This window comes from Ahaetulla prasina, chromosome 2 (assembly GCF_028640845.1).
Source record: "Ahaetulla prasina isolate Xishuangbanna chromosome 2, ASM2864084v1, whole genome shotgun sequence".
Taxonomy (NCBI): Eukaryota; Metazoa; Chordata; class Lepidosauria; order Squamata; family Colubridae; genus Ahaetulla; species Ahaetulla prasina.
Window position 1 is genome coordinate 23,343,738 of NC_080540.1, and position 16,048 is coordinate 23,359,785.

The following is a 16,048-nucleotide window of genomic DNA, read 5'->3' on the forward strand; positions in this document are numbered from 1 at the left end:
CAACCTTGGCAACTTCCAAGACCTGTGGACTTCAACTCCCAGAATCCCTCAGCCAGCCAAGCCGGCTGAGGAATTCAGGGAGCTGAGGTCCACAGGTCTTAAAGTTGCCAAGGTTGGAGACCCCTGCTTTAGAAAATAGCTTGACTGCCTCCTGTCCGACCAGCAAATATCTTGCTGGTCACCTAAAAGGGCAGTAAAAGTGAGGATTGTTGGGTTCGTTTCTCTTTCCCGCAAACCAAAGGGACGACCCGAGACCAGAAGAGCACGCCAAGAAAGGAGGGGGAAGTGGTGGGGGGGTGTCCCAGCTGAGAAGAGCTACAGCTGGGCGTGGCTTCACCGCACGGGGGCGGGGCGGGGCCGGGCCGAGATCGCTTTTCCAATCCCGGAGGCTTCGCTGGGATTCCGGTCTCCGCTCCGGGAAGGGCGGTGGGGGCGGGAGGTCGCTAGAGTTGCGTTTCTTTGCTTCTGGTTCGCCGGAACTTTGCTCGTGGGTCACCCCGGGGGTCGAAGGGGCCGCGATGTCCTCCGTGAAGGTTCTTTACCCTCCCAAGATTCATCACAGCATGCTGAACGCGGGATGCCTCAAAGATGAACCGACTCAGGGTAAGCGTCCAGGAGAGACTTGGGGGGGTGGGGGGGAGAGAAATCGAGAAGCAATCGCTTGCTTGGGGGATATTAAAAAGAACAACATCAACCCGGGCAGTTTGGGGTATGCACAAAAAAATCTGCATATGGGTTGTTTCGATCCTATCATTAGCTCAGGGATAAGGGCAGGTTCGATCCTTCCTTGTGGACGCTCGACCACCACTTCACATTGTCCATTGATTGTGGGGGAGGGAGGCTTCCACCAAAAGTTCTGCATGTTCGGAGTGGGGGGGGCTTATCGTATCCGCATCACGACCTTGTATTGGCTTTGATTTAACGGTCAGAATTTTTTCCCCTGCAGTCTTAGGACCTGTAGTTTGTCCAGGAGGGCTGACCTGACACCCCCAAGTGAACTATAGTTCCCAAGGTTCCATAGGGAGATGGAATGTCTTTTAAACCCAGGTAGTAGACTACTACAGGTAGTAGTGTCTCTAGAGACCCCCTAGCCAAGTGCTTCAGAGAGGAGCTTGGTGACAACTGAGGCTGCAGCTGTAGATAAGATAATGGCAACTGAACAGCCTCCTTCCTCAACCTGGTAGCCAAGGGTAGACTTTCCAGTTAGTTGTGGTCTCAAAACAATTCAAGACCATCAAGTTGGGGAAGACTGGGTGGATTGTGTTTCTTAAATATCAACAATCTGGAAGCTGTGGTATTCCCCTCCCCCAAATGTTTAAATCCGATTGTGATTTGTGTAAATTCGCCCTCTTCTATCTTTTCCTTCACCCCAACTTCTGATATACTTGCTAGGGATTTCCAATGCAAGTTGTATTTGATGCCTGAATACGGTTCAATTTAATAGTGGTTTTTTCCTTGACTGGACTGTCGACACCATTCTTAACAAAGTTTGAAGACCAGTGCTGAAATATTTCCATCAGGTTGCTTGTTGCCAAATGACTCTGGGTATTCTAGCTCACTGCTGACTCCTGTCAGCAGCTGCTAACTTTGCAAGCTTTTTTGCTACCTCCTTTAAGGTTTATAGTTAACTTTCTCTAAGCTAGTATTGGACTACAGTTCACATCCCCCAAACCATGAGGACTGAGGATGAGAGTTGTGATCTCTCTAGCTGGCTATTAAGTCTGGTTTAAATCCAGTTTGAATGTAAGTAGCAGGTTTTAACGGCTCAATGAATTGAGTGGCCAGAGCAGAAGTGTATACAATATGTGCCCTTGGATTCTTTCTGTGTTTGGGATCTTGCTCCTATTTGGTTTTTAATCTTTTGTTTAAAAGGAAACAGGAAATTGGGATGTGGAATGCAAATAAAAATCAGTACCATTGCATTTATTTGCACCAATACCTTTGGATTCTGTGAATACCTCGTTGGAGAACCTCCTTGGGACTGGTTCTACTTCTGTTATAAGTGGTCAGGTCCATCATGCTACTGATTTCATTAATAGGCAAGGATCCCATGGTAGCTATTTTGTGAATGCTTCCAAAATTCCAAATATATCCTTGACTCAAAAAAAGCACCTGTTTTCTGGCATTAGTGGGTTTACACCCAGCAGTTGCAAAAATAAATAAATTGCAGTTTACTGAGATGTATACAGGCAGACTTTTCAGGAAAAAGTTGGAGATACACAAATCTTGTCCTTTTTGTATAAGTGTGCAACATCACCATATTTATAGAAGAGAATCTATGAAGCTTAAGACTGAACTGTGGAGTTTTTAGTGCTTTCTTGGTCTTTCCTTGCAGATGTTTCATTACCCAACTAAGTAACTTCTTTTGTGTTAGTGAGTATGGGGTTTGCTCCCTGTTTATGTACAGTGGTTTGCCCTGCTGGTATTATTGGGAATAATAATTAGTAGTCCCTTGATTAGGGTATTGTTTTCTGCTGGATTGTTTGTCTGGTGTGGATAAATATATTTCCAAGTGGGGCAGGGCTTCAGTCATGCCTTACCTGCCCAGATGCAAACTTTGCCCTCTTCCATCTCATTGAATGCCACTGTTGACAACCAATTTGTAATTGTTTATAAATAGATGTCCTTAACAAATTAACTCTTCTCCTTTAAAGCAATCCATATGATTGCTATGATAAAATTTGGTACTAGATGGGTATTTGGCTTTATAGATATTGCTAGAATGGCTTGAAATATATAAAATAATATGTATTATCAGATAAAGAGCTACTCACTACAGAGGAAAAAAGATAATTAAGATAAGATAATTAAACAAAGAGGCACGGATTTGTCACTCTAAAACCCAGAGTCCTGTGGAACTGGGCAGCCAATAAATATTGTATTACATAGCATTTGTATATTCATAAGGGTGAATTAGGGGACTGGAGGCTAAAACATATGAAGAACAGTTGCAGGAGCTCGGTATGTCTAGTTTAATGAAAAGAAGGACTAGGGGAGACATGATAGCAGTGTTCCAATATCTCAGGGGTTGCCACAAAGAAGGGGGAGTCAAACTATTCTCCAAAGCACCTGAGGGTAGAACAAGAAGCAATGGGTGGAAACTAATCAAGGAAAGAAGCAACTTAGAACTAAGGAGAAATTTCCTGACAGTTAGAACAATTAGTAAGTGCCTGCAGAAGTTGTAAATGCTCCAACACTGGAAATTTTTAAGAAAATGTTGGATAACCATCTGTCTGAAATGGTGTAGGGTTTCCTGCCTGGGCAGGGGGTTGGACTAGAAGGCCTCCAAGGTCCCTTCCAACTCTGTTTTTTATTTATTTATTTATTTAATTTTGTCATAACAGTATACATAAACATTGTCATAAGTAAAAACATATCATGAAAATATATATATATATAAATAAAGAATATGCATTAGCTATATTAATTTAATATAATAAAGGGAACAGGACAGGAACAGTAGGCACTTTTGTGCTCTTATGCACGCCCCTTATAGTTGTTGTTGTTATTATTATTATTATTTTATAGACAGTACATTCACACAACTCACTATATCATAATGTTTTGTTTTTATTTTACTGTAGTGTAGATCCAGCCACTGTTTAAGTTTCATCATTAGGCTGTTAACTTTTTGCATTAAATTGAGCTGAGGGAGAGAATGAGTGGCCCAAAGTCACCCAGCTGCTTTCCTGCCTAAGACAGGTGTAGAACTCAGGGTCACCCAGCTTCTTTGGGCCAGTCAATCTCTCTCAGCCCAACTCATCTCACAGGGTGGTTGTTGTCGGGGAGAATAAGAAGAGTAAGGAAGTTTGTGTGTTCACCACCTTGGGTTATTTATGAAAATAAGATGGGATATAAAACATATTTTTTTAAAAACCAGACATCTCAATAATTCTCATAAAAACTCTATACGTTAAATGGCAATTACTTTCCTGTTAAAAGGGAAGTAGAGTTTGGATATGGTGCCTAATCCAAAGCCACCAAGCTAGATGACAGTAGAAAGATATTTGCCACTGTGCTTCCTTTGGTGTTTCCAGTTTATACGTCTGTGAGTAAAGCACTGTAAACAAATGTCTTTGCAAGATCCTCTTGACCGACATAGAAAACTTGCTGGAAACAAATCTCATTCTATTTTTACCTTCTTTTCACATCTGTCAAGATGATAAAAAAGTTTTGTTTGCATTGTTGTTTTTTTTGACGGCCCTTCTAAATTTATGTGTCACTGAAAAAACACGTAATACAGTAATGTAGCAACCCATTTTCAGTCAAGGTTGCTCTCTTGTCCTTGTGACAAAATTGTTCCTCCTCTACTCCACACTATCCTTTTTAAATGACCTTTTGGGATCTACTTTTGATCGCTGGGATGACGTAGAGCTAGCCAATACTTTGGCCTCACAACACTGTTTCACATGACAGTTGTGTCCTTTATCCTCTTCCCCCCCTCCCCATTTCCCAGCAACAGAAAATCTCCCACAAAGTCCACAGTAAATAAAAGTGTCTCTTTGCCCAGAAGGCAGAGAAACATCATGTTCCTTCAAATCCATTGTGCAAGATCCTGTCCAAATTCCCACCACAATCACTCCCACCACAATTTCTCTCTTAGGCTGAGCAAACAGTCCTACTTCATACTAACCTCTCGACTACGTCATTTATAGCTGGAGGTCCCTGACTTAAGGGCAACTCCTGCATTCCTAAGGAATTTAGCTATGTCTCTCAGCAGTTTATAGTTTGAGGTTTATCTTTGCCGGCTTGGATTGCAGGAAAGTGAAACCAACCTGGCAGACTCTGTCAAAGGAGACAGGAAAAGTGACGTCTGCCCAGTACCTGGATTAGATTGTCGAGGGAGAGGTTTCATTTGCTCACTAATCAAAGCCTTTTAAAGTCAGTGTCTCATACACTTTACTGTTTGTGTGTTAGCAGGTTTTTTTCCCCCCAAACGATTCATTTTTAAAATATGTAAGTTTTTCAAACTGTACGCCTCATTACCAAGCCAAACTGTGTTACAGTTTAGCCTGGTTCCATCACGTATACTGACATCCATGTTGTTGCAGGAGTAAAATGCAATTAGACTTTGAAAAGATGAGGCAGCAAAGTGCTGTGTGAACAACAGACAAGCGCATATAAAAAGATTAAAATGTTTGCATTTCGTAAAAAGATTAAAAAGTATTTCCCTTGTTTTTCCCTAAGGTACTTTTGGTCTTGGGAGATTAGAAATACCTATACTAACCCTATACAAGATAAGAAACGAAGTCAATAAGGACTTGTACCTAGGAAACTGAAATTTGAAATTAAGCAGCTTCACCTTTGTTTACAGGATAGTTGAATTAGCAACTAGCAACAATTAGCAATTGTTCTTTCTTATTTAGATATAGGAAAGGTGTTTTTTTTCCCTTGTTTGTTGGATCAAGAGACCTTGACCAGGCTGCCACACTATTTATTAGTAAAGGCTGCATCAAACAGGAAAGATTTCTTCTAACCCCACTATGGGGAAAGGGCCTCCTAAAGACTCAAGGTCTCAGCGATATGCCTAATCTGAGGTTATCCCAAAGGTGTTTTTTCAAGAGGCAAAAGATAAACCAGGAAGTCCAGTTGCCTCTTGAAAAAGCACCTTTGGGACAACCATGACCTGGATAACTGAGAATCTCCACAGACCTTAACCTTAGGTTAGTTACCCAGTCCGTAACTAATATCTGCGTTTATATTTGCAAAGAAAAAACTCGTGTGAACACGGAGGCCTCGTTTTATATAATCTAAACTGGTCCTCTGCACTTGAATGGGTAAAAGCTAGCAAAAACACGTAGGCGCGCTTTTTACTGCGTGAGCAGGGGGTTGAGCTAAATGATCTCCAAGGTCCCTTCCAACTCTTGTTACTGTTATTGAAGGTTGAAACAAGAATTACCTCCATACTGCAAATCCACCACGACTGAGCAGTTTCCTAAACTTCGCGTTGCTTTTCCTAGTCAGCAGTCACTAAGAGTTACCAATTACCTTTAAGCAGGAAAGATACAAAACGCGAAACAAGAGGCTGCAGGGACCGGCGCAAGGAATAAACCGGCGTTCGGCGAATAAACCCTCTTGATAAAACTCCGGCAGTGCAGCGCCAGTCGCTCCCACGTGGATAAACAAGCTGCGGGTGAATGGGGGGGGAGAAAGGAAAGAATTCTCGCGCGCCTTTCTTCGATTGGCTAGCGCCGCGCGACGCGACGCTTCCGATTGGTTGGAGTAACTTTGCGTGCCCGCCCCCCGCCCCACCCCTCCCCCCCACCTTCGCGAATTTTGCCGACTGTTTGGTCTCCCTCCGTAGATTAGACTCGGCCGGCTGACCATTAAAAACTTTTTAAGGTTTTCGTTCTCCGATTGGCCGAGCCCTTCCCCTCCGTCATGCGGCTCGCCTTCCCATTGGCCAGGGTGGTCGTGGAGTGGGTTAGCCTCGTAAAAAGACGAAGGAATTTCCTCCCCCCCCCCCCGTGCTCCCGCTCCCGGGCTCGCGTGGTTGAAGCCCCGCTAGCGGCCGCGGGGCGGGGCGCGGGCGGAGGCTTTTAAGGCTTGATTGGAGGCGAGGTGGGCGTCCCGTTGCTTTGGCTGGCCATGCTTGTGGCTCAGGGACCCACCTGCCACCGCCAGGGTCCTGAAGGGCCGCTGGCCCCGGACGCCGTGCAAGAGGAGCCTGGATGCTCAGGTACCCCAGTGCAAGGCAAGCACGTGTGGTGGCGGCAGCGGCAGCAGCGCCCGGTCGTCTTGGTGAATGGGGGGGAAAAGAGGAGGAGGCGGCGAGGATGGCTTTTCCCGGCACGACTCACCCGGCTTGTCTTCGCTTTTTCTCCCTTGCAGGGAAGGTGGCCTTGGAGACGCGCTACCGTCTGGGAGCGTTGATCGGGAGCGGCGGGTTCGGCACCGTCTATGCTGGGACGCGGCTCAGCGACTCCCTCCCGGTGAGTGAACGTGTGAGCGGCGGCTTTGTTGGCCCCGGGCTGCAGAAACCGTGTCCGGGGAGGGAGCCCCCGCGTCTGTAACCGAACGGGGAGCCACCCTTCGCAGTGGGGGGGGGGAGAAGAGGGCGGTGTGGGGCGGGCGAGGCGTCCTCCTGCTACTCCGAGCGCACCGCTACATCCATTGGTTCCAGCTATCGTGGTTTAATGGGAAGTGGGAGGTCAAAGCCTGTTAGAAGGCGGGGGGGGGCAGTATTTATCCATCCTCTGCTCCGGAGGGGTTAACGGTAAATTTGGGAGGGGTCCATAAAGCACCACACGCCATTTAGATATTTCAAACCCCTGGTTAAGGAGGTGGTGCCATTTTTTAAAAAACGCATTAAAAAATTACAACCATGGTGCCCTATAAAAAAGCTGGGGGATTCTGGGCGTTGAAGTCCGCCAGGCTTAAAGTTGCCAAGGTTGGAGACCCCTGGACTATACAATTTCCTGAAATGCTTGAAGGTGTTATTTTGACCCAAGAAGATGTTTGGACCCATGATTGAAGGGGACTGGAGAAGATGGCTTTTGAAAATGCAGAAAATACAGACGGGATAATTAACTTGTTTACCTAATCAACTTAGTTGAGATGTGCCAAAAATCTGGATTCGAAGGACAAAGTGTAATTTGGAGTATTGGGGTTGGGGGGAGATACATGGCTGTTACTGGGAACACCTGCTGTGTCTTTTCTGGACTTGCACAGCTTCCCTGGATTCTGGGAAATACACATTGGGTTTAAGGGGTTTCCCAGTGGTGCTGCCCATGTCTTCACATTCATTCAGAATCCTTTGAATTCTGCTTTAAATAAATCGGGGCTTAATAAATATTAATACATTCATGTAACATAACAAAAACTCTTGTATGCTATAGTTCTAGACTAGGCTATTTGGCTTCATAAAACATGGTAACTGTGGTTTATTCTGTTGTGCTTAGCATGGTATGTGCCCAAATTCCTAATTGGGTACATTATGTAGGCCCAGAAAATGGATTAATTCACTAACCAAATTACAGCCAGTTTGGGCTAATGGTTAAGGGACCAGTTTAGAAACTGAAAGACATTGAGTTCTAGTTCTATCATAGGTATGAAAACTAACTGGGTGGCTTTGAGCCAGTCTCTCTCAATCCCCTTTTTAAGGTTATTGTGGGGAAAATGGGAGGAGCCACCTTGAATTATTTATAAAAATAAAGGGAAATTAAAAAATCAAACTCAAATTGAAATCATTATATATACAAAAGGATATTGCAGCTTCCAGTTCTTTAGCTGGTGTTGGCTTTCATACGCATTTGTTCTTCCCAAAAACCTATGATTTTGTATGGGAGTTTTTAAAGTTTATAATGTTTAATTTTTTATGATGTATTATTGGAGCCACACAGAGTTACCAGGTGGCAAGATGGGTGGCTAACAAATTTTACAAATACATGAGTAATCCATACTTAGATTCACAGTCAAAGACTGATAGAAACTTAATAATTCAAATCCTTAGAATTATTAACATAGCATCTGAGGACATAAACAGTTCCAAGCTGAGGTGGTAGGGGAGGGGTTGTGAAATTAGTGCATTCAGGTCTGATAAATTCAAAATTTCCAAATATTGAGCAAGCCCTTTAGGTAGGGCTCCAAGGGTTCCAATCACAATTGGTATAGCAATAGATTTCTTTTTCTGAAAGTGATCAATATATATAATGTACTGTACAAGGATGCTACATATATATCATTATATATCATACAAGTTCAGTACAAAAAATGCATGCCTAGGTATTTTTGCCATATGTTTGTGGCTGGACATCAAAAGGCAGCTACAATTTCCATCAATTTTTTTCTTGACAACTAAGAAAAACTAGTGGCATTGACGAGGGGAGAGTTAAATAATAGACCTCCCAACAAAAGTTATTCCAATTGTTAAAAATTAAATTTCTACTTACAGAATACTAAAACAGAATATTGTATGTAACTTCTGTACAAATAGGAAACTTTAGATTATTGACAGTCTTTACAGGGTAGTAAAAGCAGCATTCTGTGTTGTACACCACAAATGTGATGTCATGGACAGCATCACTCTCTTCTGCAGCTATGGCACCCGAGTTCCATGCTCTTAAAATATTTGTGAGAGAATCCATAATTCTGAATAAGAGATATTTTGCCCAGTGCCAAAGAGACTCTTTCAATATAGTTTATTACAAAAGGAGTCCTTGTTTAGTGACCACAACTAGGTCTGGCAGTTTGGTCGTTAAGTGAAGTGGTTGCTAACTGAAACTGCAACTGGGCATATGATCTTCAGATTTCCATTGCTTTACAGACCTGTAAAGGTTGTAAACCTGAGGACTGGTCACAAAGTTATTTTTCATCACTATTCTCATTGTGAAACAAGGTCTACTTGCATTTGTTTTTGAAAGTAAAGCTTTGAGAAAAAAACTATATACTGAGAAAATTCAACCTTCCTCCAGCTTTGGAGAGGCATAAGGAGGGCTTGTTTAAAAGATGATGGTGGTTTTCAGGGACTGGGTTAGATACCATGGCGGGTTGTAGCAAAGTCTGTTCTAAACCTGCAAAGATTGCCTTTTAAAAGTTTGCTCATTTTTCTTCTTTCAGGTGGCTGTTAAACATGTTGCCAAAGACCGAATCTTGCAGTTCCACCATATGGTGAGCATTCCTTCCATGCTGAACATTTTTGCAATTAAATTCTTGCAATACCTTTTGCTGTTTGGAGAGCTATGGCAAACGCTCTTACCAGTTTTGGTTTCTGTTCTTCTCTAGAATGGCACCCTCGTCCCTCTGGAAGTCCATCTGCTGAAGAAAGTATCAGCCCCAGGTTGCCAAGGTGTCGTCCGTCTTCTGGATTGGTTTGAGCAGCCTGACTCGTACTTCATTGTTATGGAACGACCGCTTGTTTCTCAGGACCTGTTTGACGTTATCACAGACCAGGGCCCACTCCCAGAAAATGTGGCTTCTGGTTACTTCCAGCAAGTGGTGGAGGCAGTGCGCCATTGCCATATGTGTGGTGTGTTGCATCGAGACATAAAAGACGAAAACATCTTGGTAGACCTTCTGCATGGTGACTTAAAGCTCATAGACTTTGGCTCAGGTGCATTGCTACGGGATACTCCATACACAGATTTTGATGGTGAGTAGAGACTGTGTAGTTGGCAGAGAAAAAGGAAGGGAACGTTTGATATGTAAGAAAGACAAAGCCTTTGTCTGAAACTGCAGTGAGTTTCTGCTGGCCACTGTGGAGTTACACACAGGTAGACGGCCCAGGGGGGTTGTACAAGACAACTTTATGGAAGACTAAGAAGACATGGAACCCAATATGATAGCAAACAATGGCTTATCACAGAAGTGTCTCTTAAAACAGGAGTCTCCAACCTTGGCAACTTTAAGACTTGTGGACTTCAACTCCCAGAGTTCCTCAGCCAGCTTTGCTGGCTGAGGAACTCTAGGAGTTGAAGTCCACAAGTCTTAAAGTTGCCAAGGTTGGAGACCCCATCTTAAAACAGCTTTCCTACACCCAGTGCCCTAGAACCTGAAGTAACCATTTGGCTGGATATTACTGATATTGAAATCCATAATCCATGGAGGGTATCAGGTTCAGAAAAGCTGGTCTTGAAAGGTGACACAGAAAAGTTTCTGATTACAAGAATTTCAGAGAGTTGATAGAGAGACACAGGAGCTCTTGTGGGTTTTTTCCTAGCTCAGTTCTGGACTAATTAACTAAATCCTCCTTTGAATTCACGCTTGATTTCTGCAGACTTTATAGACATTCTTAGCAATAACTAGACTGATGTTATTTCCTTCTAGAATTTTTTTTTTTTTAATTTCAGTTTAGCGTGGGCCCTTGGTTATTCTTCAGTGGCCTCCTTTATCTGCTTAGCCTCACAATTGCTGCCACCTGCTGAAGCCCTCAACCAATAAGAAAAGCAAAACATGTTTTGTGTATGGAATGAGTAGTTATATAGATAATAAACATGAATGGAGAGAGGAGTTCTAAGGCCGTACTTGCTACCTTTTTGTCAACAGAACTATGCCCCATCTGTTATCATCCACTGGACATTTATAAGGAAGAGATCTTTATATACACAAATTTTGTATGTAGACTTACATTTTAAGTATGGGCCAGGATACGCACAGAACTTTACAATGGATTGAGTTCAATTCCAGCCATAGCATTTCTGTTTGCTCCTAAGAACTCCATGTGTCTCATCATATGTCTGAGGACCTCAGGAATGTTGTTTTGTGCTAGATAACTAGTTCCCAGGGCTGTCATATTTTGAATTCTTTTGAAAAATATGTTAAAGGTAAAAGCAATTTGATCATCTTCTTAAGCTATGCTGTTCGTTTTAGATTAAGAGTACCAATGGTTTTTTTAAAGAAACTCAAGATGGTTAGGCATTTTTAAGAATACTTTCATCTCCCAAATATTTGCCAGTTACTCTTTTGATTCATTGCACCCTTTCAATTTTTGCATTTTTGGGAAGCAGAAATTCTATGTGCTAAGTGTACAGCTGATATATTTATAAATTAATTCTAGGTATCCCAGATTCTAAGCAGTGTCTGTTCCCAAATAGTATTAAACTCATAAGAGTTTGGTTACAAATGAGAGAGGAAATCTATGTCTACCATATGCTACTGTAAAGTGTTGATAAAGGTTTGCATGATTGTTTGCTCCAAAATAATTATTTTACAAAGTGTATTTTTACACAGAGAACATTCTTAATATTTTTAATATTGTCTATGCTTGCAGATAGAATAATTGTAGAGGAAAACTGAGTGTGGTCAACTGTTTATCTGAACAGGATGGCCTGTCTACTCTTGTCTTACAAGAATTTTTTAAAAATGCAATTTACAAGCATTTTATTCTGAGAAAGTCTCTCTGAGCAACATGGTCAGCTATTCCTCTCTCTTGCTACAGGCACGCGGGTGTACAGCCCCCCTGAGTGGATAAAATACCACCACTATCATGGTGTGCCTGCCACAGTGTGGTCCCTGGGTGTGCTGCTATATGACATGGTATGTGGGGACATCCCTTTTGAACGTGATGAGGAGATCCTGCTTGGAAAACTCCACTATCACTGTAGGATATCCTCAGGTGAGCACTACTGTGAGCTTAGGCCAAAGAATATGTCTGTCGGATTCTGGGAGACGTTTAGGCTCATGTATGTCACGGCTCAAATGGGGGCTGGTCTGGGAACTTCTAGACCAGGGGTCTCCAACCTTGGCAACTTTAAGACTTGTGGACTTCAACTCCCAGAATACCTCAGCCAGCTTTGCTGGAATTCTGGAAGTTGAAGTCCACAAGTCTTAAAGTTGCCAAGGTTGGAGACCCTGGTCTAGATTAAGAAGTTGTCTGGCTTTCTGTTGAAAACTTTTTTTTCCTGGTGACAGTTCTGGCCAATATTCTTCGCCTTGTCTAGTCTTTTTCTTCCTCTCCCTCTGTATCTTTCTTTCTTCCTCTCCCTTCTTTCTTTCTTTCCTATTAGTAACTCCTGGCAATTGCCTGAATTAGTCCTGCAGGTTTTATTGGCAAGATTTCAAAAGTGGCTTGCCCTTGTCTTCTCCTTCCTAGAGCTGAGAGAGGCAGACTGGACCAAAGTCACCAAGCTGGCTTTGCACCTAAGGCAGTACTAGAATTGATAGTGTTCTAATTTCTAGCCTGGTGCCTTAACCACTACATCAGGAGTCTCCAACCTTGGCAACTTTAAGCCTGGAGGATTTCAACTCTCAGAATCACCCAGCCAGCAAAGCTGGGGAATTCTGGGAGTTGAATTCCTCCAGGCTTAAAGTTGCCAAAGTTGGAGACCCCTGCATTACACCAAACTGGCTTTTTTTTTTAGTAGAATTAAATTGGCCATTTCCCTAAAAAGGTCTTCGTGTGTGCCATTGGAAAGCAAGATCTGACTCCTTTATACAAAAATCTGTATATCCTCCCACCCCCAATCAAATACTCTTAAGTGGCTGAAATACTGAGGCCAACATCCTACAATCAAGCAGAACCCAGCTAAAGTAAATTATTGTACCAATAAAGCACAATAAAAACATGAACTAATAAAACTAAAGGTGATTGTGACCCTCATCAGCACATAAATGTTCTTTGAAACATAATGTTACTGTTTTGTTGAGCGGGTTGTCCTACACCCCTCAGAAATCTTGGATAAACTTTTTAATCATGTGGGAGCTGCCCCCAAGAAGGACTGTCTGTCCCCCCCCTTTAGCTACTTCACCCCATATTGTGATGACCTTTAGAACCCTCTTTTTTGGAAGAACACGTTGGACCAGTACAACTTGGGCAGGGGAGGCAATCCTGAAGACCCATTAGAGCCAAACCACGTAGAGCTATTTGAGTTAAGGCTAGCACTCTGATTGGAACCTATAAACATAATGGCTGCCAATGAATGCTTAGAACTTCACAGTGGGCTTTGACTGGAAATGTTAAGGATGCTTGACAAGCAGTTGTCATTGGATGGACCAGTTTACTGCACAAATGTATGAGTAATTTACCCATATCTGAATGACTCCCTGGGGTTTGGTTAAACGATGCAATCATTTCATAGATTTTGGCTGTGGGAAAGTAGGTGCGCTTTGTCTTTGTCTAAAGGGCACAACCACTGCTGCTTTAGTGATGTAAGCCCTGTGGAGTGGTTTGCCCATAGGGTGATGCAATTTCAATAATTATTTCCTCCTTTGATAGATTGCCGCCACTTGATTGAATGGTGCCTCTCGTTAACACCAGAGAAGCGACCTTCCTTGGAGCAGATCCTAGCTCATCCATGGATCCTCACGTTCATGGAGCCAAGCGGACGCAAAGTGCAGCAGCCCGCCACCCACAAAGGTGGTACTAGCCTCCGGACAGAATAGGGGCAGCCTGTCATACAAGGAGCAAAGGCACCATGGCTTCTCCTGCACCAAAGGACTGATCTAATCACTGTTTCTTATTCCTGCTGATTAGCTGAGCGGGAAATTGCCAGGGGGGCAATTTCTAAAATCCCAATGGTGTGTGGCAGTAATCCTGCCCAACTGACTAGACAATGGGGCTGCCACATGGCCCCTACACAAGACAACAGAGACCATGGGGTAATATTTTGTTTACACAAGGACCCTGCCTGGCCCTGCGTGCTGGGAAGGGGCAGAGACTGGCACCAGGCAAGCAGTTCCAAGGCTTTCTCTTATATGATTTGTACGACTCAGGACCCCAACCTCCTTGGGGGCAGCAGGATCGACTTTATTTTTATGTAATGTGGATATAAATGCTTATGTCTGTGCAGGTGACAGCTTATTTATTTAGCATAATATTCCATTGGGGGGGGCTCATTTTTATGCTGATGCTAAGCGTTTACCTGCTATCATTTTGAGTGTTAAAAAAATTTTTTTTTTCTCCAGTGCAGCCCAAAACTGACTCGATAACCTCTCCCCACTTTACCCCCATATATCCATTCCTGTTCAGCCATTCCAAGTCTGAAACCAAGTTCTAGGGCTTGACTTCTCCACTGTTGCCCTAATTTATATGGGGAAGGAAATGAAGAGTAAAGACCTAATCTCATTTAAAAATGTACAAAAGTTCATCCATAAATAAAAGGTCGGGGTGTGTGTGTGTTAATTGAACTTCTGAAAGAAAAAAAAAACCTGGCTCCAATCCTCTTCTTTCAAGGACCTCAAATTTTGTTCACATTCAAGCCAAGCTTTCATTCCAAAGATGCTGGCAGAATCTTGCAATTCTAATGGTTTTAAGAATCCTGAGTTTCTTGTTTGAAGTTCCTGATAGGATTCTTGCCTCTTCTCATAGAACTTTCATCTGGGAGGCTTTGGATATGAATGTGAATGGCCCAGGTTGTTCCTCATTCCATCTCTTCAATTTTAGGCCCCATGTGGTGGCTTGCAAGTACAACTGAGATGTTGGTTAATATTGGGAATGTCTGGTGCCATGGGTGTTTTCTTAGCTTTGGCAAATACCTTTTCATATGTTGATTTTTCTGGACCTTCCTTCCCCCTCCTTTTTCATTTGCCTTAGAAACTGTGGGGTCAAAAGAAGGGGCTTTTGTGTTTACCCTTATTCATATTAATAAATTAGGCCAAAATACTCTAAATATTTGAGTAAGAACTTGTTTTTTGATAAAGTAGCAGCAAGAGCCTTTTTTTTTTAAAAGAAAACTCTGGGTTAGATGATGTTCTCGGTGATTCCCCATCTTTTAAACGGAGGTCAAAGCCTTCTCTTAGCCAAATTTATTTCCCTGGTAGTTTTGAATTCTGGGCTTTCCACTTAGTAAAAAGAGAAGGACATTACATCCCCAAGCAGTAAAGACTGACAGTAGATCTCTGAGGTGAAGATTCAAGTTGATTTTCACACAGATTTATCAGTGATCATCTAAAGAGGACTTTGCAAACTTTAGCGAGCCTTGATCTTCAGCCAAAAAGAATCTTGCCACAAACGTGCTTGTCCTGAATGAAGCAGGTGAGATGATGAGCCTGCTTGATACCCTAATGCTAAAAATCCAAACTTACTAAAAGCAGGAATATTTTGCTCTAGCTCTCCTCAGGGAAGGTAAACAAGACTACTTTTAATCTGAACCTTAAAAGACATCTGGAAAACAGATATAACTGCTGAGTGTCTCCAAGGTTCATAGTGACCTTAAAATAGTGAGACCCTCTGCTTCTGTAGATCATGGAGAGAGAACATGACTTCCCCCTCAATCTTTTCCTGGCCATGCTAAAATATAAACTTCTTCCCTGTATCTGCACAAAGCTGAGCAGTCTTAAATTTCTGTCTCTTTAACACAAATATTGTGCCTCTTAATAACTAAGTGGGTGCTGGATCAGAGGGATATGCAAAAAAGGGAAAGTCTGCAAAACTGGAGATGCAGTCTGGGATATCAACAGCAACAGTTTCTAAACCTGCTGCTGCTAGTAATTATAACAAGAATATTTATACACCAGTTCAGGTTATTACTTTATATTTGTGGACTTGTGTGTTTTGTTACTACTGCCTCTCATGTACATTTATGCAACCACATAACACAGTGCCTCGCCCTTTTGGGCCCCAGGATCTACAAAGCCCAATCTGGGTTTAAATAAACTTTTATAAGAAAAAGAG

General features: G+C 42.7%; 1 protein-coding gene across 2 annotated transcripts; it reads left to right on the top strand.

Moving 5' to 3' along the window:
- The first annotated feature begins 424 nt into the window (after positions 1–424).
- On the top strand, positions 425–16,025 carry LOC131193165 (serine/threonine-protein kinase pim-1-like). Of its 2 annotated transcripts, XM_058173094.1 has the most exons (6): positions 425–603; positions 6,832–6,932; positions 9,559–9,609; positions 9,724–10,090; positions 11,876–12,052; positions 13,652–16,025. In XM_058173094.1, exons 1-6 carry the CDS (start codon positions 519–521, stop codon positions 13,816–13,818), a joined length of 948 nt encoding a protein of 315 aa, XP_058029077.1. In that variant the 5' UTR covers positions 425–518; the 3' UTR covers positions 13,819–16,025. The 2 variants fall into 2 exon arrangements, with proteins under 2 accessions (XP_058029077.1, XP_058029078.1); XM_058173095.1 differs by lacking the exon at positions 11,876–12,052.
- The last annotated feature ends 23 nt before the right edge of the window (positions 16,026–16,048 follow it).